Source organism: Trachurus japonicus, chromosome 17 (assembly GCF_045865225.1).
Source record: "Trachurus japonicus isolate A0001 chromosome 17, Traja_1.0".
NCBI classification, from domain to species: Eukaryota; Metazoa; Chordata; class Actinopteri; order Carangiformes; family Carangidae; genus Trachurus; species Trachurus japonicus.
Genome location: NC_140923.1, coordinates 28981737 through 29008255, shown reverse-complemented (window position 1 = coordinate 29008255; position 26519 = coordinate 28981737). Strand labels below are relative to the sequence as shown.

The 26519-nt window shown below is 40.7% G+C and overlaps 2 protein-coding genes across 3 annotated transcripts; both read right to left on the bottom strand.

Annotated features, from left to right (window-relative positions):
• Nucleotides 1-5032: 5032 nt before the first annotated feature.
• LOC146970881 (homeodomain-interacting protein kinase 2-like) lies at nt 5033-9775 on the bottom strand. Its single transcript, XM_085805962.1, has 9 exons — nt 9584-9775; nt 9110-9307; nt 8318-8500; nt 8032-8213; nt 6804-6927; nt 6322-6432; nt 6146-6226; nt 5832-6046; nt 5033-5045 (listed from the first exon to the last, which is right to left on the bottom strand). Exons 2-9 carry the CDS (start codon nt 9287-9289, stop codon nt 5033-5035), a joined length of 1089 nt encoding a protein of 362 aa, XP_085662088.1. The 5' UTR covers nt 9290-9307; nt 9584-9775.
• A 1565-nt stretch (nt 9776-11340) lies between these two features.
• Nucleotides 11341-26427, bottom strand: tgs1 (trimethylguanosine synthase 1). 2 transcript variants are annotated; one of them, XM_085804841.1, is made up of 15 exons: nt 26184-26427; nt 26005-26081; nt 25806-25930; nt 24684-24771; nt 24285-24362; nt 23081-23296; nt 21936-22181; nt 20825-20951; nt 19508-19594; nt 17167-17609; nt 16304-16477; nt 14924-15070; nt 13825-14041; nt 13639-13717; nt 11341-11703 (listed from the first exon to the last, which is right to left on the bottom strand). In XM_085804841.1, the coding sequence occupies exons 1-15, from the start codon at nt 26288-26290 to the stop codon at nt 11590-11592; spliced, it is 2325 nt and encodes a 774-aa protein (XP_085660967.1). In that variant the 5' UTR covers nt 26291-26427; the 3' UTR covers nt 11341-11589. The 2 variants fall into 2 exon arrangements, with proteins under 2 accessions (XP_085660967.1, XP_085660968.1); XM_085804842.1 differs by having other exon boundaries at nt 25806-25936; nt 26014-26081.
• Nucleotides 26428-26519: the final 92 nt, after the last annotated feature.

The window sequence follows — 26519 nt, the reverse complement described above, 5'->3', positions numbered from 1 at the left end:
AAATGGAATAGTCCAAAAACAGTATTAGAAAGACAGATATGATGAAATATATGAAAATGAAAATAAAGACAGTAACTAATAAGGGGAATCACCAGAGGCCCTGCGATAGGAGAAAAAACTGATATGGCATCATATCGCGACATTTTACATGGTAATATTGTATTGATTGTATTAACGCCAAGTATCGTTAAAGTATTGATCTGAACAGACTGAGTTGATCTTATTAGAATAATCATAATAATATCGTATTGAGACACAAGAATCGTAATAATATCGTATCGTATTGCAGGGCCTGTGGTTATTCCCACCCCTACTCGATACGATATTATTGCAATATTTTGCAATATGCTTCAATATATTGCGGTTTATTCATTTTTTCAATTGCAAATGAAACTTAAAACTTAAACATCTGTTTTTTTTTCTAATAAGATTAACTCCTTAGTCTGTTCAGATTGATACTTGGCGTCAGTGTATCGATACAATATTGCCATGCAAAATATTGCAATACTATGCTGTATCATAATATTTATTTTCCGCCCACCCCTAGTAACTAGTAAGAACAGTAGAATATGAGATGACTGTGAATATTAGAGAAGCCAGGACCGGTCTCTGATAGCTTTTGGCAGGGTGTTCACTAGTTTTGGAGCACAGGTTTGGCCAGTGACTAGCAGCAGAGCAGCATCCAAGAAGATGCAACTGGTCTCAGATCAGAGATCAACACAAGTCGAAATCTAAATCTGAGTTAACAGAAACACATCTTCAGCTGACCTGAGCCTTATGAATAGCTGTAGACATCACAGCTCTGCTATTTGTCACTTGTAAAAGAGCTAGGCTAGCTGTTTCCCTTTACTTCCAGTCTCTGTGCTATGCTAGGCTAATTCACCTGGACAGGTTCCTGAGCTGGGAGACAGATGATATAATTCAGAGACACACTGACATGGATCATCTTGTCTGATTCTGTGCAGGAATGAAAACTTTACAGCTACAGAGACAGCTTGATTGGTTTATCATAGTGTTTTGATTTCTTCTTGAGGACTGAGAGCAGCCTCCACCTGATGGAGGGAGGGGGGCAGCTATACAAACCCTTGTCTCACTCTTCAGATGGACTGACAGGACTCTGAGTTCAGATCCCTATCATAGCCTACCTGTCCTTAAAGAACCTGAGCTAGATTATTTGATTCTTTTGACGATGCTGTTTCTGGAAGAGAATGTTCGTTACCCACATATAAAAACTACAGCTTACATCCTGACATTTGATTGTATTGCATTTGTATTCTTTTGACTGCACTGCAGAGTAATGGCATGCTGTTTTAACACTGAATGACACACACACACACACACACCTCTCTGTTTGATAAGCCACTGTAGCATCACGTTGCTTTTTTTTCCTTCATGTTATATGTATAAAACTTTGCCAAATTGTTCTTGTTTTTATAGCTTATTTCTCATTTGTTGTGCTTTTCTCATTGTCTTGAAAAAAAAAAGATGCCTCCTCTTGGAAAGAGCAGTAAAATATGAGTTCAAATCTTCTACTGGCTGTCGTTAGATTTTTGACCACATGCAACAACGGGGTCCAGGAAGGATCATGTCAGACCTGGATCCTGCAGGAGGACAGAGGAAGTGAAACTGGAGCACCTCATGTCTCTCAAACTCACTTGTTGGACTGTTAGACTGGACAATGTATATGATAACTTTCTTCTTTGTGGTGAAGTATTGAAATTTGCGCTGTTCAAAGGGATAGTTCACCCAAAATTCTAATTTCACTCATTATCTACTCACCCTCATGTCGACTAAGAGCTGTGAGAATTTTCAGAGTTATTCGTGGCTTTTCTGAGTTACGAGGGGGTCCGCACAGCAGTATTTGTCCATGTAATGGTTGTGAATGGATACCACTTCTCTTTGTCCAAAAAGACACACCAAAGAAAATCCAAATACCTCCATACTGCTCGTCTGTAATGTCCCTCTTGTATTGAAGCCCCGGCATGAGATTTGTACTGACACAGGAAGAGCAGTGAATGAGACACTGGGAGCTTCCGCTACAAACAAGCTTAAAATATAGACTTATTTAATTTTTTTCGGAACAATTTCTCATGTCGGGGCTTCAATACAAGAGGGACATTACAGATGAGCACTATGGACGTATTTGGATGTTTTTTGGTGTGTCTTTTTGGACGAAGAAAAGTGGTATCCATTCACAACCATTATATGGACAAATACTGCTGCATGGACCCCCCCCGTAACTCAGAGAAGGAACAGAGGACTCTGAACATTCTCACAGCTCTTAGTTGACATGAGGGTGAGTAGATAATGAGTGAAATTTGAATTTTGGGTGCATGAAAACATACAGGTTTTATTTTAAAGGACCATTAAAGTCTACTTAGCAGTGACAGGGGCAGAGCTTCAGGCGGGACTGGGGGGTTTCCATTCCCCCCACAGCGGCCCTGGGACCAGTGCTGTGTCTCAATTTGAACACGGTCATCTACTTTCTTCTGTAGGCTAGTGCACGAATTTCGACTAGAATTTCGTTAGTGTTGTCTCAAATTGAATACGGTTACCAATGTTTTCTTTTTTTAGACCACTATAGCCCGTCAACACATCTAACTTGTTTTGTTTGTTATTTCAATTAGCGATAATGAATGCCTTACTTCATTATTCAGATTACGCAGCCGCCGCAGCATCAGCCGGCTCCTATTACGGGTGAAAAACAATCGCCTTCGGGTAGCCTATGTTTGTTTACGTATTATACTCTGCTACGTAGCCAAGACAGTGACCATTGACCTTGTGAAGTATCCATCGTTCCACATTCAATTTTTGGAACTTTTTGAGTGCACCATCCTACTTACTGCATTCTGACATACTTGTGAATTGAGATGCTCTTACATACTCAATCATGATTCATTACACACAGACAAAAAAAAATCATGTCTTTATTTTAATTGCAATGATTATGTCTTTTAACAAAACTCAAAATTTAGTATCTAAAAAAATGAGAATATATAGTGAAAAAGTTCCCTATTGTAACCTAATGGTGTCACACTCTAATCAGCTGATGAACTCCAAACAGCTGCAGAGGTTTCCTGAGCCTTTAAATGGCCCCATTCCAAAGCTGGAAATACAGTACAGGTGAGTAAAACACCAATGTTTTCCTGTAATTTTCCCCTGCCCCTTTGTTAGAGCCACTGATACTGAAATGCTGCTAAAATGCAACGTCACCTACTCTCTACAATTAAATATTTTTCATACATAATTTTGTTATTTTGTTAATTTTGCCTCAACCAGCTGAAAGAAATATGGTCAAATTCAGACACAGAGGACTGTTAATACAGTTCAATACAATTTTATTTGTTTGGCATAAAATCACAACACATTATCTCAAATAACAGGGTGAAGGCAATATACTATAACAACAACATAGTAAACTCAACACTTCCCTCCAACAGAGTGTGCCTCAGTGTGGGCCACCGTCAGTGACAGAAAGGTGGTGATGAACTTGACTTGGTTAGATAAAGAACCGAAAGATGGTGTGTGCAGATAAGACTGCATTTAAGGGCAAAAAGCAAGGTCATGTTAAAGTAACAAAACAACAAAATCCAGATCTGTGAGGGAGAAACACATAACAGTCTGTAGCTCTGCTGGAGACGTGCTGGTTGGCCAACCTGAAGACAAAAACCTGCATGTGCCTGCTCAGTGCTCAGGACACAATGTGGCCTGGTCTCAGACGAACAGAGAACACTTTCACTTCCTTTTACAATCATGGAAATCATCACAGCCAGGAGACAAAACCTAGAGCTCTAATTGTCTGGGGTTGGGCTTTAACTGGACAGTCACTGTTCAGCTGTAGTAAATGTCCCTCCACAAGTTGGTGTGGAAAACAAGGTAGAAGAGGCTCAACAGCTTCAACATCGGCTCAGCTCACATTGTGACAGCCCCAGCCAGGCAATCTATCCCACCACCCCTCCTCTAAAAAACTTCAACCAGCCTCAGCTTGTTATTCATCGATCATATTCATCATAAGTTGAATAACAGCTGAATGCTTTGTTCTTGCTGAAACATGTCTTGAAGAACTTTCATGGCAAGAATGTAACATTCTGTATTCATGGAGAATTATGATCCTCACAGACAGCGATGAGCAGACCAAGAGTAAATTATTGGTAGTGGCTCTGAATAGTTGAATATAACAGAACAAAGCCTTAGAACTTTCTCCTAACACCATAACAGGTGCACAGATCATTCAGAGGAGATCTGCCTTTAACGGCCGAGGCTGATATCTCCATCTGGATCTGCATTAGGTGCAACGGTTCAGAGGAAGCAGGGTGTAAATCTAACAAATCATACTTCCCCTCCAGAACCAGCACAGCCTATATTCATTAAAAATGTCGGTTCTTAAAGTCATGGCGGAGAGCTGCAGTCCTCAACTCTCCATAAGTGACAGGAGGTAAAGGTCCTCCTCATCCATGAGAAGAAACGTCTGATTGCTTTCTTCTTCTTCTTCTTTTTCTTCTTCTCGTCCTTGTGAACACCAGTCTCGTCTAAAAACACAAACAAGCAAATGTTAAATATTTTTAAATATTTACGTGGTAGGATTAAGAGCAATGTGGAAGTCCACAAGTGGAAGTGTGTGTTTCCTACCTGATGTAATGTCCTCTGATTCAGAGATCAGAGCAAGTTGTGAGATCTCCTTCATGTCATCATCTAAGTCACGAGTGTCACAGCACAGCGCGTCAGTACGGTGGTTCAACGCATCTTCACCCTGAGGGTCCTGGGTCTGCTCAGACTGACTCCTGAACACACAGACAGAACATGTCGTCCATCACAATGCAGGATGATCATCTACATGTCTCTCAACCAAAGAACAAAGAAGAATTAAAGCTGGTCCCAGCACTGGTTGGGGCTGGGCAATTCTGGGCAACAAGAGAAAGAATTGGAAGACAACAAGAACATCAGCATGACAATGTTGATTCTGCCTTAGCTGAGGCTTGAACTCTCAACCGCTGACATCAAGAACTATCACCTAACTCATGGAGCTAATTGGCTAGAGGTGAACCCTGGTGCATGGTTCAATGCAGATTTCAAACAGCTGTCAAACTGTCAAAAAATTCTGATATCAGGACAAAAATCTGTGAAAAGTGAAAATCTGATGTTTAAAAATGCCATTCTTACACTGATACATACCTGACTTGTTCCCATGAGAGCAGAATTCTAAATGTTTTCAATAATTCATTTTATGAGATAAAATTCTGATAATATCCAAACTTCATGACCATGACTTTTTATGTAAATGTTTTTCAGGACAATTGAAAATGTATTTATCAAGAATTGACAGGTATATGTTTACAGTACTGATTACAGTCAAACGTTTTCATGCACTGTAGGCTAAATTTTTCAAATATCAAAATATAAATGGTCGGAACTACGACGGTATCAGATCGTCTTCGAACCTCTGACTTTAATTCTTGATGAATGAAAACATTCTAGGCAAGACGTCTGTCTTGCGCCGGTCCAAGAATTTCACAGTGCGCGCGGAGGCTCATGGTAAATGTAGTATGAAAACACTTTGCTTTCCAAAACTCCTCGTTGTCCCTTTAATGTTTTTTAAAATTTAGACGCTTGCTGTGCCCCCCCACCACCACCATGAGGAATATTGGCATGTGCTTGCATCTAAATAAATCTGGCATGGGACTGGACCTTTGTGCAATGTTTGGTGATTTTTCATGTATGGTTAAGTAGGATTTCCTAGGAAGAAGAATATTGGCCAAAACAATAGTGTCCCAGAAGCATAGGCTGCCTGGCTGCCAAAAAGAAGAAGAAGAAGAAGAAGAACCTGAATGTACCTGTCATAAGTCTCAGTCTCAGTGTCCGTCTCCAAGACGTCGGACCGGCTGCTGCAGCGTGGCTCAGCTGCTCCATGGTAGCTCTGTGTAATGAAGGGATGGCTCAGCACTTCTCTGGGAGTGATCCTCTTGCTGGCGTCTACCTGCAGCATGGCTTTTAGTAAGTCAATGCACTGCCTCCATGCTTCACCGTCTCCTCCCATCTCTTTACTCAACTTAATGGGCAAATAAATTAAAAAAACAGTTGAGCTATTTTCCTGATTCAACAAATTGAATTGAATTTTGAAGAAACTACAACTGAGTGAACTACGTACTGCTTTTAGATCATCCAGGGAATGGAAAAATACTTTCTTGGTGCCAAAGAAAATCTTGTTTTGCCAGTACTGGTCCTGTGTCTAAAAGACAGAGTAGAAAACTCAAGAGACAGTCCCGACTTTAACTGATCTTTATGTGTTGTGGAGCTAACACTTGGAAAAGTCAAAGAAAATGCCTTAAAAGTCCATTTGTTGCCAGGAGTCTTCATGAAAAACTGTTTGGTTTTCAGACCAGCATCCAGAAGATGGTCCTCTGGTTGGCCCAAGATCTCACACATGGTCTGCAACTTGAGAGGAAACACAGGCTCACATCAGACCATTTAACATAAAGGACAAGGTCCTATGTGTGGGGTATGAATAATAATCGATAGTCACTGTTAGTGTTGGTCAGCTCATAGCCTGCTCAGCTGGTCTGACCAGGTTAAGGCTGAGATAAACATAAAAAGTGTGACTCAGTGATGATGAGTGTTAATGATGAGTGTTAATCTATGTGTGAAAGTTGTACTGTGCTGTTTTTATCTGTGTTGGTTTTTTAGATGAAATGTCAAGAGTGTAATCTGCTGCAACTCAATTTCCCTACGGGGACAAATAAAACTACTACTACTACTACTACTACTACTATGTACTACAGGATCTGTGAGGGAAAGGCATAACTTACTTGATTATACTCAAAGAACCACGGAAAAATCAACTGTCCAAACATCATCAGTCCCATAAGGACACCCAGAGACCACATGTCAATGGCCTCATCGAAGGGGAGTCCCAACATGATCTCTGGGGCTCTGAGAGTGGGAGAAGGGCAGCATCTGAGTATCTGTATCTAACAAAACTGCGTTATTGCAAACACTCTATGGTTCCTAATCTCATAATGTGTAATCCTAAAAAGAGACAATAAACATAATATGTTTATTTATTTACGCAGAGAAGGTGGTAAACTTTTCAAGTAAAGGCATGGACTAATCTTAAAATAGGATAGGATAGGATCGGGTAGGGTAGGTCGGGCTAGGCTAGGCTAGGCTAAGATAAGATAAAATAAGATAAGATAAGATAAGATAAGATAAGATAAGATAAGATAAGATAAGATAAGATAAGATAAGATAAGATAAGAGACTTGTAAATATTGCACAGTGTGTGGAAGAAGATATATACAGTTTGTAATATATAAGCCAGCTGTATTTATACAAGATGGGGTAGTGGAGTGGAAAAGAATGACTGGTGCAAAGGTGGCAGATCAGGAGAGCAAAGAGGTAAGGAGTCCAAAGTGCAGATTTATTGCATCCTGTTAAAAAAGGGCAACAGAGCTGGAGGGTGGTTGCCTGTCCACCTGTATGACCTATGTCTGTCCCCGTGACTACATTATAGCAGTATCAACATCATGCACTTCTGTCTACAATGGGTAAAAGCCTATAGGGCACAAAGTATGCCACACTTCTTCTACCTCTAATATGGAAAGTTTTACAATCCAATACAATTGACACAGAAATCAACATTAAAAAAGTGAGAAACACCTGGAATATCATATTTGTAAGATACCATATGTGCGCACACACTTGACAGGGTAAGGAAAATTCTGAACTGATTTTAATGGCCTAGATTAGAAGATCTAGTTATTGTACACTGGAATGTTTCATGAATGGTTTGGGGATGACGATTTACATAATGTGTACTAGTCTTGTTTGTAAATGTATGTTTTAAATGTGTTGTTTCTAATGTGGACTCCAGTAAGGTTAGCAGTGTTTTAGGGCACAGCTGATGGGAATCCTCACAAATAAACAAATCATAGGCTCTTCTGCAAACCACCAGCATCTGTTAAAGTTTTAAGTGGGCCATATGTTTGAAACAGATGGATGCAGTGGAACTACATGTAGTTCCTGTTTAAAGCTCACCTGTAATAAGGAAGCTGGTGAGGAGACCCCACCACAGCTTCAGATCTATGAAAAGCCAAACCAAAGTCAATGAGCTTCACCGTCCACTGCTGCTCCTCATCCTTCACCAGCATGACGTTGTTGGGTTTCAGGTCTCCATGAATCACCCCAACACTCTTTAATCCATCAAAGGCTCTGGCCAACTGCAGGAACGAGGTGAGCAATACAGGTTAGAGCTGCTGTTTAAACCTTTACCACTGTTTTAAATCTGTCTTCAATTAGATTGACATGTGTCTTTCGTACATACCTGCTGTACGAACAACCTGATGTCTGCTAATGGCAGACGATCCCCCTTCATGTACTCATAAAGGCTCTTATCCAACACTTCCATCACCAGTCCAGTGGACCTGTTCATGTGGTACCATTCATAGAACTTCACTATATTTGACTGGTCCAGGTTGTGTCTCATCAGTTCTTCTAATATGGTCGCCTGGGGATTGGACATTTAGGTATGCAGTCATGGCCGTCAGTATTTTTTTTTGTTTTGTTTTTATTTTTGTTCTCATGCATGGTGTTCACTACACCTTTGTTTGGCAAGAAAGAAGAATGAATCACAAATAAATGAATTCAACCATGAAATATATCAAATAATAAAAGAACATGGTAACACTTTACAATAAGGGTCCCTTATTTAACGTTAGTTAGTACATTATTAAGCATATAAAGTGTTAAAAATTATAAGAAAATATTTTAAAATATATTTTATATAAAATATAAAAAATATAAATGTATTATATTATTATTATTATTATGTATTATATAATATTGTTATATTTTTATACAATTATTATAAAATACTTGTTATAATAATAATTATTTTATATTTATTACTTAAATATAAAAAATGTTTTTTTTTAATACACTTAATTAATTAGAAAAACAAAAGTAACAAACCCATAACAGACATATAGAATACGTTTTACAATTAACTTGCTAATGAGAAAACCAGTTTAACCAGTTGACTGTAATTACACTGAAATGTAATCAGCATTTGTGACAATAGAAATATTTGTCACAATAGAAAAGTGCGTGAACCGACCTCCTGTCTGGAAGCCTGGGCGTGTCTAGAGATTTTGATGGCCACAGCCTCTCCGGTGTCCCTCCGGCTGCACCGTGTCACTGTGCCAAAGCTCCCGCTCCCGATGAAGTCCACCAGCTTGTAGCGGCTGGGGATCGGGAACACATCCATGTCAAAGCTGCTGCTGCTGCTGTCTGACATGGTTCATCGATTTCTGGGCTGAAGGTAAAAAGAGCAACGTCAGAAAAGTGAAGAAACAGGAGGATTCTCTAAATCTCTAAATGTCGCCGAACTCAGGAGTCAGGACGTGGTTGGCCTGGCTAAACGTCAACATGAGGAATAGTTTCCATCTTGTTTCTACATTTCTGTTCAAATAAACATGGTACAACATGAAACTACCAACAGGTGGTCAATGCCTTATGTCTAAACTTCCTCACACTTTCTAGCTCTGGTCTTCTACTGCAACATAACTGGACTCCAGAAACAGTGTCTTACCAAGTTCAGGTTCAAGCGCTTTTCAGTACATCCACAAAAGTCACTAACTGATCCACAGGGTGAGTGTAGTCTGCTCCAACACAGAGAAATAACTCAGTGTGCTGTGTCTGAGTCTTTGGTTCTAGAACCTCATTATGACCCGGTGCTAAACTGACTGTTCTGGAACTCCACCTTGTGATGTCAAGAGTTGTAGATGGACTGAATTCAAATGATATGACAAATGTAATGTATTGAAATGATTCAGTGCAAGATTGTGTTTAAAAAAAAGAAAAGTGCTTTGATTTCAGCAAAGAGAGGAAAAACTTGGAGTTCTGTAGTCAGCTCCTTTCGTCTTATGACCTTGCTTGAACATGCATATCAGCTATACGTAACAGCTAACCCTTTTCAAATAACTTGAACAGGTGGTCCTCTGGGTGTCATTTCATCACCCAGAAAAAAAAGACACTACATTCTGGCTGGTCTTGGCTGGGATTGACTCCAGCCCCCCACCCCCATGATCCTGCATGGATCTCAAATCTAAAACCAGCTCCAAACAGCTACTGACTCACTGGTGGATTGGTGTTTTCAAAATAAGAATAACAATGACTTTATTAATCCCCAAAGGGAAATCCATTTGTCTGTAAGCTCATCAACCATTTTCAGAGGAATTGATAAACCCTGATGTCTGAAGGTACAAAGATCTTCTATATCTCTCCATACTTTAGCGAAGAGAGAGGAGCCGTCCATCAAGGTGTTATGAAGTGAATGATCGGAGTTGTTCAGTGAGCAATGAGCATCTCTCCACCACATCCTCCAGTGAGTCCATCAGGGAAACAAATGTCATTAAAAGTACCTCAGGATGTTTGGTCTGTATCCTAGCAACGATTTCATGGAGAACTTCAGCAGTAGCCATGGATGTAATGGGATGTAGATAGATAGATAGATAGATAGATAGATAGATAGATAGATAGATAGATAGATAGATAGATAGATAGATAGATAGATAGATAGATAGATAGATAGATAGATAGATAGATAGATAGATAGATAGATAGATAGATAGATAGATAGATAGATAGCAGCAAACAGAAAATACATGACAATGGAGAGAACAACACAGATCACGAAACACTTAAGTAAAATACATAAATAACCACAAAAGCACCTCTTCATCTCAGCTGGAACAGGGTGGCGTCCTCCAGACTTGCTTCATTTTCAATGAAAGAAGCTCATCTCTGAAGAATCTCCTCTCCCCACAGACGTATCCATCAGTAGTTGACAAAATACGACAAAAACACACAAAAATAGAGATGGAGTAAAAACTCAGTAATATTTAATTAATCAAATAATTCAGTTAATCTAAAGATTATATTATGGTGAACAGTTTCCAGTTAAAGTTTTAACAGTTCTTCTGTCCTCCTTCTATGTATCTTATATTGTTTTTATCATGTGTTCTTACTATCAGTGCAAAAAAACATTTCCCTCTGTGGGACAATAGAAGCTCTGAACTGAACTGAACATCATGGTTTTCTGGACTGCGATAAATCCTGGGCTGTGTGATATGGAGACACCTCAGAACAACAGAAACCACTGCATCTACACTCACAGGCAGGAGCATGAGTCACCTCCCTGCTAACCATCTCTTTATCTCTAGAAGAACCAGGGAGCTGCACCCTGAATGTACCACATGCAGACTCCAAGATGAGATAAGACTAACTGATCCTCAAACCAGACATGTTTTCTGACAAATAATGACGCTAAGAACAAAAACCTTCTTAAAAAATGTTTATTGGTTCTAATATACAGTAAAAAAGAATAAAATATAGGTTGTTGTAAAACACAAGTGATGATTTAATTTAACTCAGAGTCACAGAGGCTGCTGAGAACCTCTGATCCTCTGGTTCAGTCCGTTTAAATTAGAAAGGGTAAAAAGAGAGAGAGTAAAACTGCTGCTTGTGTTTGGATGGATCCCTGGAGTGAATCAAAGAGGATGATGGTGTGAGTAGAGGAACAGACATAGAGGATTGTTAACTGTCTGAATTGATCAAACTGCCAAAATAAGCTGTGACCGTCTTCAGCTTGTTGTTGAGGAGGTTCTGCTCCACCTCCACCTTCCCTCCTGGACCAGCCAGAGACGCCACCTGAGGAGAGACAGGGAGGGGACGATGTTACAGCTTCTTGTTGTCCTCTTAACCAGTGTTTTATCTGAAGTGTTGGTCCATAAAAGAGAGATCTGTGGTTTCAAGAACCAAAAAACATCTCAGTGTAGTGATACATCTCCTCTCCGAGGCTTCTCTCTGGAGCTCTAGCAACAACAGGTCAGTAAGCCAATCAGAAGAGAGGAAACTTTTAGCCTGGAAGGTTAGATTTGTCTCCGGCAACAACTGTAAAATGAACTTATACACAGAATATAAAATATAGACCTGCTTGCTTTATAATCTACAACGGAGTGTAGTCATAAATTGCGAGAATAAAGTCATAATATTTAGGGATGTGCACGGTTACCCGGCTACTCGAGTACTCGAGTAGCAATCTGCTACTCGGTTATGAATGTATTACTCGGGTACCCGAGGATTAAAAAAAACGGCACGTCAGAGCGCAATCTAGTGTCGGATCAGACTACATTATCATGCCCTGGTTCGGCTTTTTGTAGTGTTAAACAGTTTCGGATCAAGCAAGGTGATTTTCTGCTGTGTAAAAGTGTTTTTGGATCGAGCCTCAGACTTTCAAACCTTTTACAATAATTCTCCCTCCCTCCCTCGGCGACGTACGCCGTCGGGAGGGAGACGACAGGTCTCAAGTCTGGTAGAAAATATACTTTCACTTTACAAACACTCTGAAACCTCCCCTGTTATTTCCTGAAACGATGCGAGGCAGAGAGGACCGAAGGCACCAACATGTGTAGTGTGGACTACTAAATAAGCACAGCTAATGATTTAAAAAAGAAAAGAAAAAAAAAGTTTTCTCCTCCGTGGCAGCCGCGGCATAAATGCGCTGCACTCAGCGCTCAGAGCGCATGCAGCGCATTTATTCCCCGGCATAAAGATGCACATCTGCCTCGTATGTGCATCTTAAACTCCAGTCTCTACTCTTATTATCCACCTGACATTGTGTGTGACGACGCTGTGTGTCAGTAATGCGGCCTGTCTGACGGACAGAGCGCATTTATGCACCGGCTGCGCTCTGTCCGTCAGACATGACGTCATTTTATTTTTTATTACAGTACTCGATTACCCGATTAGTACCAGCTTCGGTTACTCGATTAGTAAATTAGTCGAAATGCCCATCTTACGAGAATGTATATTATATAATATTATGAGAATAAAGTCATAATATTACAAGAATAAAGTGATAATATTACGGGAATATATAATATTATATAATATTATGAGAATAAAGTAATATTTTAACCTGTTCTTTTAGAGGAGGAAAGTTGTTGTGTAAAATAAGGCCGTGGAGCATTTTGTGAAGTTGCAGGCCTACTTCAGTATAGGTTTCACAAACAAGGAGATACTTAATCTTTTGGCACATGAGCACCACATTATTATCAGTATGAGGACTGTGAAAAAAATATGCAAGAAAATGCATCTATTCTGTAGAAAGAACCGAGCGGACTTGGAGGAAGTTGCTATTTTTTCTCATAAAATTGCCACTTAATTCTTGTAAATTATGACTTTTTTCTCATAATATGATGACTTTATTCTCGTAATATTATGTCTTTATTCTCAAAGTCTGAAATTTTTATCTCAATGTCGCCCTTAAACTCCGTTGCAATAATCAATGAGAAAATCATGGAAATCTACATTACTATATGAGACCTTTCAGGGCCGTTGCAGCTCAGTAGGACCCACAAAAACCTCAAAGTCAGGGGACAGGGGCCCACTTCAGTATTCATTCAGGGGGCCCAGAATTCCTAGCTACGGCCCTGAGACCTTCACTACAGACCAGGTGGTTTCAGGTGGAATCAGTGACTTTGTTTCAATCAGTTACAGAGGAGTTAGAACCTCAGTGTTTTTGGTTACAGAGAAAATGATAACGACAAATGTCCTGCACACACACACTTTGAACACACAGACCTGATCCATGTCAGCGTTGCGAGGCAGGAAGTACACGATGTTGTCTGAGATCAGTTTGGCCAGACGGAAAATCTCAAATGTAGAAACTGTCAAGGACCAACAGCAACGTTTTATAATAACACAATGTCATACAGAAGAAGGAGCGCGGAGCACACACACTGTGACTGCTGCCACATCAAAGGATATCCATCAGGCTCCATCATGGTCTTGATGTCGAACACCTCGGCCGTCAGGTAGTCCGGTCCTCCCCAGGGCGGCGACAGGAAGACCACATCGCCGCGGAGACGGGGCGCCAGCTGCAGGAAGTCCCCTTGCACGAACTCTATCAGACTGGCCACGCCGTAAACCGTGGCGTTGTGCCGTGCCAAGTCCAACCGCACCGGGTCGATGTCCACCGCCACCACTGAAGGTTCAACCACAGGAGACACACACACACATCCAGAAGAAGTTCACAGTCAGCTCAAATAAAACCACAGGAGCAGTTTTTGTCTGTAGTATAAAACCATCAGCACCAGAACAACTGACACTGATGAAACCAGGGTTTTAACAATTCACCACATGAATATCTACAGCTGGAGACACACTACAGCAGTGGTTTCAACCTTTTCAGGGCACTGGACCTCCTGCACATTTTTTTAACAACCCTGAGGACCCCCTTTTACCCCCCACCACTACCCAGGCATGAGGTGGGTGGCAAAAAAGTCACAAACCAATGTGACAGAAGTAGAAATAGCCTTAAAATTGCACCATTGCATATTAATCAACAGTTTTGAAGGAAAATATGTGGTTTAAATGTTGATCCATAAAAGACAGATCTGTGGTTTCAAGAACCAAAAAACATCTCAGTGTAGTGATACATCTCCTCTCCCAGGCTTCTCTCTGGAGCTCTAGCAACAACAGGTCAGTAAGCCAATCAGAAGAGAGGAAACTTTTAGCCTGGAAGGTTAGATTTGTCTCTGCAGGATTCTCCTCATTCGGAATATGATGACAAAATGTTTTGCTTAAACAACTGTAAAATGAACTTATACAGTACTTATGTATGCGGGTGTGATTCGACTTCAGTGAAATACGTATTTATGAAAGCAATATTTGATTTTTGCTAATAAAAAGCCAAATAAGTTACATACTGGGGCTTTAAAGTATAATCATAAAAGATCTGCTGAAGCCAGTCGGTTAGCGTGTACTCCACACTGGCAATGACTGTGGAAATTGTGTAGTGTGTCCCCAGCTTAGAGGAATGAAGGTGCAAGACACACTCACACACACACACACACACAAGGTTCACCTCTCTTCCCAGTGAGGGCGAACTGGATGGCATTTCCTCCCACCCCACAGAAGGCGTCTACGACCAGCTGACAGCCACAGAAGCTGTGCTCCACCCGCAGGGCGATGTGCTCAGCGATCCTCTCTGGAGTCACAGAGAACCAGCCCTCTGCACACAGACACACAACACACACATAAGGGTCAAGACATGTTGGCTAGTGACAGAGAAGATACAATCTGCTACACAGAAAGCTCACTCTCATCCTACTGATGATGTATCCTTAAAATAATAGGTATATACTGTGAGACTGATGACAGACCTGGGGTCAGCACAAAACACTTTCAGGTAAAATAAGGTAAGGTTCCTTAGAATAAAACATAAGAATATAACCCTAAGATGCCGCGCTGGACTGGACACCATCTACACCATCTCCTCCCTCCCTCCCCCCTCCCCCTCTCTCTGCTGTCTCTGCTCTCTACCTGTCACATCTTATATGGTCATGTTGCGCGTGGGAGGGGGTAACGGAGACTGACTTGCGTCGGCCCGTGCCATGCCCCGTTCTCCCGCTACATCCTACGCTGGCGACGGCCAGCTAGGGGGAGGACGAGAGTCTTTTCTGACTTCACCTAACACAACTGGAACAAACTACTGAAATAAGCCTCAACTTATGAACTTTTAAAGGTCCAGTGTGTAAAAAGGGGGGAAACCGTGACATCCAGTGTTCAGATTCTAGATTGCAGCACTCACTCACTCTCACTCCCCCCTCTCATCGGCAAAGTGACGGTGGCCTCTGGGGACAAAACAACTTGTTTACCAAGACTGGGACGTCTGGGGGTATTTCAGCAGCATGGAGCGATGAGGTGAAGATCATTTTACCATATGTCTGCTGTTTCCTACTCATTCTTCGTTGGTTTATTTATGCAAGTGCTCTCCGGTTGGTGGGTTTTCCCTTCAGGCTGCCGTACAAACATGGCGGCGAAAGATGGCGACACTCTCTTTCTCTGATGACTTTATGTGGAGGCAGGCTAACACTACCTATGCTCCTCCAGCGTTTGAGCTAAGCTAATTAGCGGTGCGCCAGGTCTGCCCGTATCTCCCTTGTTACTGCACGCAGAGTCAAAAGGATGGTGTCTATCTGCTGGTCATGGACTCGGGAGTTAGGCAAGACATGAAAAAAAAAATCCCTTCAAGAGGCATAAGGCCTGTGAAAACCGTAGTAGTTACACAAAAGACCAAACTGAGAGAAAACTAGGTGACACTATGTAGCTGAGTATTTCTACGCTACATGAAGAAAACTGATGTGTTCCAAAAAAAAGAGAGAGAAAAAGAGATAGAGCACTGACTGTCCCATCCTGAAGGTGGTAAATGATGACAGTGAGGTGACCTGTGTCTCAGACTGACCTCGGTCCAGCCTGATGCCCTCATCGAAGCGGGAGAAGAGTCTGTAGCGCTGAGCCCAGTATTTAGCCAGCTCCGGTTCAGCTGCCATCTCCTCTGGGATCGGCTGCTTCCTTCCTCCTTTGTTCTTCTTCTTTTTTTTCTTCTTTGCCTTCCTGCTGTCTTTAACGCTGAGCTCTACACACACACACACAAAGTTTGTCATTAGACTGCATCAGGATAAATGTTTATCACGGATGGTTAAGTGTAACATTCCTTTGACGTCAACAATCTGTATACTTGGAATATACCCCAAGGACTTCATCAGAACAAAGAAGCAATCGAAAATGATTGACTTTGGACTTCTCCATGCAAGGAGAGTGATTGCACTTTGTTGGAAAAATGTAGAACCACCATCACTGGCAATATGGAAGAAGGAGTTGATAACTTGTCTTGGACTGGAGAGATTGACATACATTGTTAAAGGTAAACAGGAGGGGTTTGCTTGTATTTGGGAATCATTTATGTCATTCCTGACCAATGAAACAGATAACACTGTCTGAATAACAGGTTATGAAATGATCCTGCCTTTTATTTTATTTTAATTTAATTTAATTGTATTTTATTTATTTATTTTTGTCCCATTTTATTCTTATTTATTTATTTTATTCCATTAGCCTGATGTCTGACATCACTATCCATTTGCTTTTTTTTTCTCTCTCTCTTTTTTTGTCTGTTCGAGGGGATATGGGTGAACATGTTTGTGCATTCAGTGTTGAGTTTGAAATGCATTTGAAATTTCAATAAAAAATATTCTTAAAAAAAAAAAAAAGACTGCATCAGGATTCTCAGATGTGATCAGATCACATGATGAACCTCCTACTCACCTCGCTCCTGTGCCGGTGCTTCAGACATGAGGAAGTCAGGGATTTCTAGGCTTGGTATCTGTCTACCAGGCTGCTCCTCTTCCTCCTCTTCCTCCTCTTCCTCCCTCCAGCCTGCATCCAGATTATTAGCCATCTCCTCTTCCTCAGCGCTCTTCATCTCCTTCCCTCTCTTCTCCTCTTCTCCTGGACATGCTGTGCCGTCCACGTCTTCCTCTGTGAGTCTTCCTCCCTCCTGACCCCGGTCACACGGACCCGTCTGCGTCTCCACCTGGTTCTTCTTCAGGAAGTTTTGGACCTTGTGGAGGGCGGAGCTCGTCTGTGGCTGCGTGATGTCACTTCCTGTCTCTGAGAACCTGATGTGTTTGCCGACTGCTTTTTTAGTCCACCACTGCCTCCGACGCTTCTGGCCCGCACCGGCATTCAAGCTCTCCACACTGTTGAACCTGGGACACACAGACACACACCATGACACTTCACGCACATACATATCACTCTCTTCCCATTTATATTGAGCAGAGAAACATGTGGTCTACTACGGAAGCGTATTGCATTCACTTGAATAATAATTTTAAAAATCCTGTTTTTCTGAGTAATTTATTTTTTGGTTTGTTTTTTTGAATATTTTTTTCTGTTTTTCTGACTAATTATTTTCTGTTTTTCGGGGTCTTTTTTTTCTGACTTAGCTTTGAGATTTCAAAATCCCGTGAGAAGCTCCCACCTGCAAGTAACGTAAGGACTGATTTCAAAATAAAGGTGCTACATCAGACTGTTCTGAGTGACACTCTAGGTATTCTGTAATAACAGGTAGTTTCCTTTCAATATAAATCTGAGTTAACTTGGAACACAGTGAAAATAAGACAGTACTTTTTGTGGAGCATATCCATGGATGTATGTTAAGCAATGTAAAAGAAAGTTCCTTTACTCGTTGTGTTATGAGTAGTACTTTTATTTTGAAGGATGTTTGTTATACGCTCCTGGATGTGATGTGTGTAGTTTGCCCTGGGAAAAGTTTGTTGATGCTTGTGTTCGAGCCGTCAGTCTGGAAACTAAAGCAATGGTGGAACCTGTACCAAAGTGGAGTTTGAATAAAAATCCCTATCAGTGTTTCTCATGGGTCTAAGATGTAATAGATACGTGATGAAGTGGAGGCTTGACTGTAGCGGTTAAAGCAGAAGCGATCCGGTCGTTTTGGCTAACTTCTTGTCAGCCGATGGAGTTAGCATCCCCCGCCCTCGTCATGGATCTATTGGTCCTCGTCCCTACGTCACCACATTCACGTGCATCCCTTGGCTGCACACACAGCCCTTCATGCCGTTCTCTCTCCTCATTGGATAAAGGTTGTAGGATACAAGAAGTTTTCTCCTCGGCTTACAGCAGAGCAGAGTGACTGACAGACCCGTGTTTCGGACCAAACACTCTATGTAAGTGATTGCTGTCGGAAGATATAACTATTTAAGACTTATATTAACACAAATATTCCGCGTACTTCTGCTTTAAACGATACTTGCAGGTGGGAGATTCTCGTGGATTTTGAAATCTTGAAGCTAAGTCAGAAAAAAATGACCCCAAAAAACAGAAGGAAAAAATTACCACGAAAAACAGAAATAATTAGTCAGAAAAACTGAAATAATTACCACGAAAAACAAATAAAAAAATAAATTACTCAAGTGAATGCAATACGCTTCCGTAGTCTACAATTTGTTGACTTTTTCCAATTTTATAAAATTCTCCTTTCTAAAAATAGTTTTTAAGTGTGACTGGTCCTACAAGTTGTCTCAGATCTTTAAGAAGACAGACAACTGTAAGACAATGGCAAGGAGCATAACCAAGCAAAACTGTAAAATTCTTATGGAAGCCAGCTAGGTTTTTATTATTTTTCCAGGTGGATGAATATGTGCGTATGCACTTATAATGGGACATGTGTATGTGTTTGTATATGTATAAGTGGATATATGTATGTGTGCATGTGTGTGCACGTGTATGGTTGTATTTGCGTGAGTATGAGTGCGTCCATGTAACTACGATTGTGAAGGCATAGGAACATGTGAATGTTTTTTTCCTTTAGTACTGTGGTATATGTGAGTTTACATCTATATATACATTGCTTTTTTCTTTCTTTTTTATATTTTTGGGGATTGTTAAATGTGTACACATCTGTCTATACGTTGTATCGTGTGTGTGTAATGTTACCCTCTTGCTCTGTCCTTATGAAATGAAGAGGTAGTGTGAAAAAGAATTTCCCTAAAGGGACAATAAAGTCTAAAGCCGAGGGAGCTCATCCTTCAGGGTTTTAACATTCAGTCACCATGGAGGATGTGGTGTGTTGTTGTGTCTTACTCACCGGGGCTCTGGGTTGTGTTTGAGTCCCAGTTTGGTCCAGGCCTCCTCAGGTGTGAGCTGTGGGTTCTCCTCCACATCCAGCTCATGACTGCACACACACACACAGTCAAGGGGTGAGGGTTATTCTTTCATCTACATGAAATTTTACATCTAATGAATCTCCCTTTGGGGGTTATGTTTTCCCCATGCAACAGTGTTATTTCCTTAGAGATGTTTATTACCTCAGAGCTCACATGATTATATCTTTTTTTTTTCCAGCAGCAGGACCAGTGCCCACTTTCATCTCTTCATCTGGTAACTATGGTGATATCTTAAAAATGAAAGTGACCATATTCTACACAGTGTCAGATATGACCGACATAATTTCAGGGTTGTGATCAAGTAACAAAGAGACTGAGAATTTTCCTTTATTTTATCATCTCAGTGCTGCTCACACACTGAACATGTCACCTTCCTACTGCTGATATTTTACACTCTACCACTTTAACAGCTAATGTGACAGTAGTTGAAGTTGTTTATAATTACATTATTGTTTTTCTTTTTTTTTTATTAGGGCCACGGGGGCAATCGCACCGAGCACTGGTCCCTCTATATATTTTTCCAAATATCCACACAGGGGAGAAAAGACAGAAATATGCACAAACTCATAATTAATCATAAAGTAGAGTAAATGAGAGGTAATATGAAGTACTTTTTTCCACTCCTTTCTTGCAGAGTCCCTTTTCTCCTGTTGGAGGGTTATACATCATTGTTGTTTCATTTACTGTTTTATTCTTAGAACTTGTTATTTTTATACTTATACTTTGTCTTTCATTCTGTGAGGTTGTCTCTTGTCTTGTGTTTTTTATTCTGTAAACATATGACAATCAGGGATAAACCAGTCATTCCCAACCTGTGGGCCGCAGCCCACGATACTGCAAGTGGACGACATCAAATCGTTTTCAAAATCGTATGATTTTTGTGAAAAAAAAACAAAAAAAAACAAAACGTAATTATATAAAAATAAAAACATGAATAATGTTTAAAAAAATTACTTTAAAAAGATATGAAAAAAGTTCAAATACTATTGCACTAATTTGCACTAATTTTCATTGTTTTGTTTTGCTTTTTCCATCATTAAAAAGAAAAGTGCTCTGACAACACATTATTTGGCCTCTGTGTTGTTTATGTGGTCCGAGGTGGGCTGCAAACATTTTTGAGATTTTCAAGTGGGCTCTGAGTTGGAAAAGGTTGGGAACCACTGGGATGAACTAGACATCCTAAATACATCCTATCCATCCTTTAAGCAGCAGTGGTTTTGGTTCCTGTACACACTCACCTGCTCTTGACTTTAGCACATCCTCCTCCTGGAGGTTTGTCATCATCATCATCATCATCACCTCTATTTGACATGTTATTCGTTGAGCTGTACTCTGTGTTAGGGCTGCCAGTAGCATGCTGGGAATCTGCGTCAAAACACAAGGCACATACACATCAAATGAATCAGCATTATTCCTGTAAGATGTGATGGTAACTCTCAAATAAACTCACTGACTTCATGCAACAAATACTAAAAGAGTAAAACATTCTCTTTCTATAAAAAAAAGTTACATGTGGTCAAGGTTGCTTGGCAACAAGAGCCGCACTAGGGGCCAGACACAAATGGTGATGGATGAAGTTTCCTTCACAGTATTTTCCTGATCTGTTAGAATCACAAAGTGTTAGTTCTGGCTAAAAAAAACTTTTTCCAGTCATCATACCAGAGACTTTCAGAACATTCTGAGTTAAATTAAAGGCATAGTTCAACATTTGGGCAAACTGACCTATTGCCATAATCCCTATAGTCTTGGCAGTAGGTTCATTACCTTTAATTGTCGGTGCAAGCTGTTTTTAGATCGGCGGGGCAGAGAAGCGAGCTGCAGGGTATTTCTACGTTTCCCTCTTCAAACTAAATGCACATGAACTCCAAAACGCTCCGGTGGACAAGTTGTGACCTGCACATTCACCACTCTATGAAATAATAACGTATTTACGACACATAAAGCAAATTCTTTGAACTACTTGCGCTTTTGAAATCATTCCGCCCAGCAGCCTTGTCTGGGATGTAGTTCCGGTGACGCATTTGAAAACAACTCCATCTCGTAACACTCCATTATTATCTTATAGCGTGGTGAATGTGCAGGTCACAACTTGTCCGCCAGAGCGTTTTGGAGTTGTTGGATTGTGTATTTGATGTGAAGTTTGATGAGGGAAAGGAGAAAATACTGCGCACCATGCAGCTCACGTCTCTGCCCCGCCAATCTAAAAACTGCTTGCACCAACAATTAAAGGTAATGAACCTACTCCTAAAACTATAGGGATTATGGCAATAGGCACTTTTGCCAAAATGTTGAAAAATCCCACAGACAGTGAATGTACAGTAGCGTGCACACATACACACTGGGACATACTTGTATGCGTGGCTGTCTCCTGGTGTGAGGAGGCAGCAGGTCTCTTGCGGTCGTCTCCACCGTCAGACGGACGGTCACCGGTCACACAGCTCCCTCCTGACTCCAGCCTGCACCTCCGTCCAAACAGATCATGAAGACCCTTCACCTCCTCTTCCTCAGCCCGTCCATCCTTCCCTTCGTCCGAGCGCGTCTCCGTGCCTCCGTCCGTCACCTCTGCCGCCGCCTCTTCACTGGTCTTCTCAGTACCTAGTTTTACATTGATGATATTGAGTGTTCGTTTGTGACCAGCCCAGAGCAATCTGTCAAATCTACCCTCTGCTGTCTGATGTTCTGTTGAGGAGGGAGCCCCAGGTGTGAGACTGCATGATCAAATCTTGAAAATGGTTGTTCAAAACTAAAAACGGATTCTGAGATCGGATTAGATCACGTAATCCAATCTTGGTTGAAAACCCTTAGTTTGTGTTGTTCAAAACTTTTTTGTAGGATCAGGGAAACTTTGATCCACAAAATCAGGATTATTCTGATCCCAGCAGTTTGGTGGATTCAAGGTGGATTTCAGGAACAAAATGTGATTTAAATTAAAACTAGTCAAATAACCAACATTTATAATGTAGTATATACACATTTATTGATTTATATTTTGCACCTGATTTTTAAACCACAACAGTGATAAAGTAAATAAAGTTAACTTTTGATTATTCCACAATTGAAGAAATTTTCCCCAACTACTGGATAATTAAATGAAATCTGAAATTTGAAGTTTGAATTTGAATCACATGGGAAATATTTACAATGTATTTGACTAATATACTGTATATTTGTTGTTTTTTAGACCAGATGGTGTTTGGCTGTTTAAAATATGTTGAAGAAACAACAAAGAGCACAGAAAACAATACATACACCCCATTTTCTAATAAACACACTTTAAGTGGCCACATGCTGCTGTTCTACCTGACAGACCAATCAGCCTTCAGTGTGATACACAGTCCCATTTAAAACACTCGGATTGGTAATCTTGAAAAGTTTGGATCTGGATCAGACTGATTCAATCCTACTTTGCTTTAAACAACTGGGATAAAAGTAAAGACTGTAAATCTGCCTAGCCTCCATTGTCTGGAGAAAACAACAGTCTATGTTCCCAGTACCTGCTGTCTGGTCCGTGGTCCAGCCCTGTGCTGCCCAGTATGAATACTGCTCCCAGTAGTAGTAGTAGGTGTCTGCAGCGTGTTTGTCCCACTGAGCCTTTGTCTCTGGGTCATCCCACGGAGCAGTCGCTGCTCCTGGATCAGCTGCAGACGGCTGCTCAGGCTTGGGGTGTTTCTCCAGCCAGCTGCTCCACAGCAGAGCTTCACCCTGCACAGCTTCACATGGACAACAATGGACGTCGAGGTCAAGTAGTTTTATGTTACTGTCTCCTAGCTCATTGAACAAAATATAATGGTACCACTTTGCAATAAAAGGATTTCTGAATGGTCTATATATTAATAAGATGGTTAACAGTTCATGAAGCTTAATGAGCTGTTATAACACATTAAATAAAAAGGGCACCTGTCAATCACAGGTGCTTGTTGTGCATGGTGGATCTTAACATGGAGATGCTGCTTTCTGTTACTACCTGAGTCATCAGTCACTTACAAGCATGTAAACTTGCTTAATGGAGCCACTTTAATAAGTTACTATTATTTATAACTCATTAATAAATAGTGATACACATCACATTTTACAATACATCTCTTTGACCAGTCATTAAGAAGATTAATAAATTGTAAGCATTAACTTGATCTTGCCTGCACCAGTATATAAAAACCTTTGTTGTAACTTGTTTATAATTTATTATTTATGAAGAATTAATAACTAATCACCTCATTATAAACCAGTAATAAAGTTTACTGGTTTAGTTTAAATCCTCAATTCATTTAAACCATATCATGTGAACTGAGAATGTTCTATCTCCTCACTTGGAGTTTTTTTTGTGCACTCAGATAAATGCTTCATCTATACATTTATCTGCAAATAACCCTACAGATGTCACAGGGTTCAGTGCACACTTACAGGTGTGTCTCAATAAAGTAGAATATGACAGTGGAGCTACTGAACCAGAGCTGATTAGAGTGTGACACCATTAGGTTACAATAGGAAACTTTTTTTTACTATATTCTAATGTTTTGAGATACTGAAATTGGGGTTTTCATTAAATGTAAGATATAATCATTACAATAAAAAAATATTTCAGTCTGTGTGTAATGAATCTATATAATATATGAGTTATACTATTTGAGTTGAACTATTGAAATAAACAAACTTTTACATACCCCTCTAATTTATTTACTTTTTTTTTTTTTTACTTACCCCAGTAGTTCTCCCAGCCAGCATCCTGTGTGCCTCCTGTTCCTCCCTCCAGCGGATCACTCACCTCCTTCTCAGCGCCTACAAATAAAACAAAGAGTGTCAAATAACATCACAAATGATATTAAAATGTAAATGTAAATGTACTTTATTTATACATTTTACAATAGATAATAAATAAAAAGGTATAAGTAAAGACAATTAAAAACAATAAAAGCATTAAATGGAACAAAATAAAATGAAAGTTATTATACACGTATGAAGAGGATTAAAATCACATGTTTCAGGGGAGTTTTAAGCAGTAACCTGATTCGTCTCTGGCAGGAGGAAGCTCAGACTGGTGATTGAAATTCATTCTTACCTGACTCCATGTCGCCTCACTACTCTGTAAATAATGATTACCTTCGTTGTCAACTTGCTCTCCTCCATCTTCCTCCTCCTCTTCTGGTCCAGCACCACACATGTCAGACTTCCTGCTGGACCTCCTCCGCTGTCACGTGACCACACACAGCCTCATTCAGCACCTCAATATTACACTTTCATTCATTTCATTAAGCTTTAAAGGGATAGTTCAACATTTTTGGCAAATTCGCCCATTGCCATAATCCCTATAGTCATAGCAGTAGGTTCATTACCTTTAAGTATCGGTGCATGTTGTTTTGAGATCAGTGGGGCAGAGACGCAAGCTGTTCAGTGAACACAATGGAGGTGAACGGTACAGGCCCCCTGTCCCTCATCAAACTCATCGAATACACCATCCAACAACTCCAAAACACTCTGGTGGACAAGTTGTGACCTGCACATTCACCACGCTATGAGATAATCATGTAACATTACGAGACAGAGTTGTTTTCGAGGCAAATGCAGCCGGAACTACATTCCAGACACGGCTGCTTGGCGGAGTGATTTCAAAAGCACAAGTAGTTTATTTTACTTTATTTGTTTATTCAGTCGGGACAGTGCATATTAATGGACAGTGAGTGCATGAGTACTCACTGTCCATTGTCCTCACTGCTAAATTACATCCGTAGTCCCCAAAACAATACAACAATTAACATAAAAAGTCCATAAAGACAGAGGACGGGTATTATGTAACAAAAATAGGTACATAATTGCAGGAGGATTGGACATGTTTCGTTGAATTATAAAAAAAAATATAATCTATACAGTTGCGATTGACATGATTCATTCAAGTATTCAGAGTATTTGCTTTGCATGTCGTAATGTTATATAATTCTACATGATTATTTCATAGCATGGTGAATGTGCAGGTCACAACTTGTCCACCAGAATGTTTTGGAGTTGTTGGATTGTGTATTTGATGAGTTTGATGAGAGTGAACCTGTACCATTCATCTCCATTGTGTTAGCTGAGCAGCTTGCATCTCTGCCCTGCTGATCTTAAACCAACATGCACCGATGATTAAAGTTAATGAACCTACTGCTATGACTATAGGGATTATGGCAATAGGAGAATTTGCCAAAATGTTGAACTATCCCTTTAACGTCTACAGCTCTGACTTACTGCTCTCCTCTTGTCTGATGAGCTGACGAAGGCCAGAGGCAGACCCATGCTGGCCATCAGCTGAGCCTCTTCATCCAGCAGCTCCCCAGCCTCCTCTTCTTCCTCTCCCTCCTCCTCTTCGTCACCTGATTCTGTGAATTAAGAATTGTCTTTCACACTAATTCAATCTCTGCCTCAAACATAATGAGGATCCTGTGACATAGCCTACCTTGGACTGCAACATCGGTCAGGTCAAAGGTCAGCAGTCTGTTGTCAGAGCGGTACAGCTCTCGATCCCTGGACAGAGGAGGACACAGGATGAAGACTCACACCTCCACAGCTTCACACATCCACATCAGACAGAGACAGGAGACAGAAGAGATGATGACAGAGACTCACTGGACGAAGGCTCTGGAGAACAGACAGTGGATCTTCTCCTCCTCAGTGTGCCTCCTGCTGAGGAGCAGCTCCGCCACCACCGTCACTCTGCTCCTCTCCAGCATCATCACCACCAGCAGCTCCACACAGCCACACCACCACAACCGTCACACTCCGGCTGTCCCCGTCTGTGTTTGGACCAGCATGGACGCGCTCAAACAACACATCACGTCCGTAGGCGGGTACACTTACGACACTTCCGGCGCTATCTTCGTTTTTCAGAATAAAAGGGCGATTGGTGTTAATACCACAAAAATCCCAATTTACACAACCTGTGTCTTTGGGTTGTGATGAAGA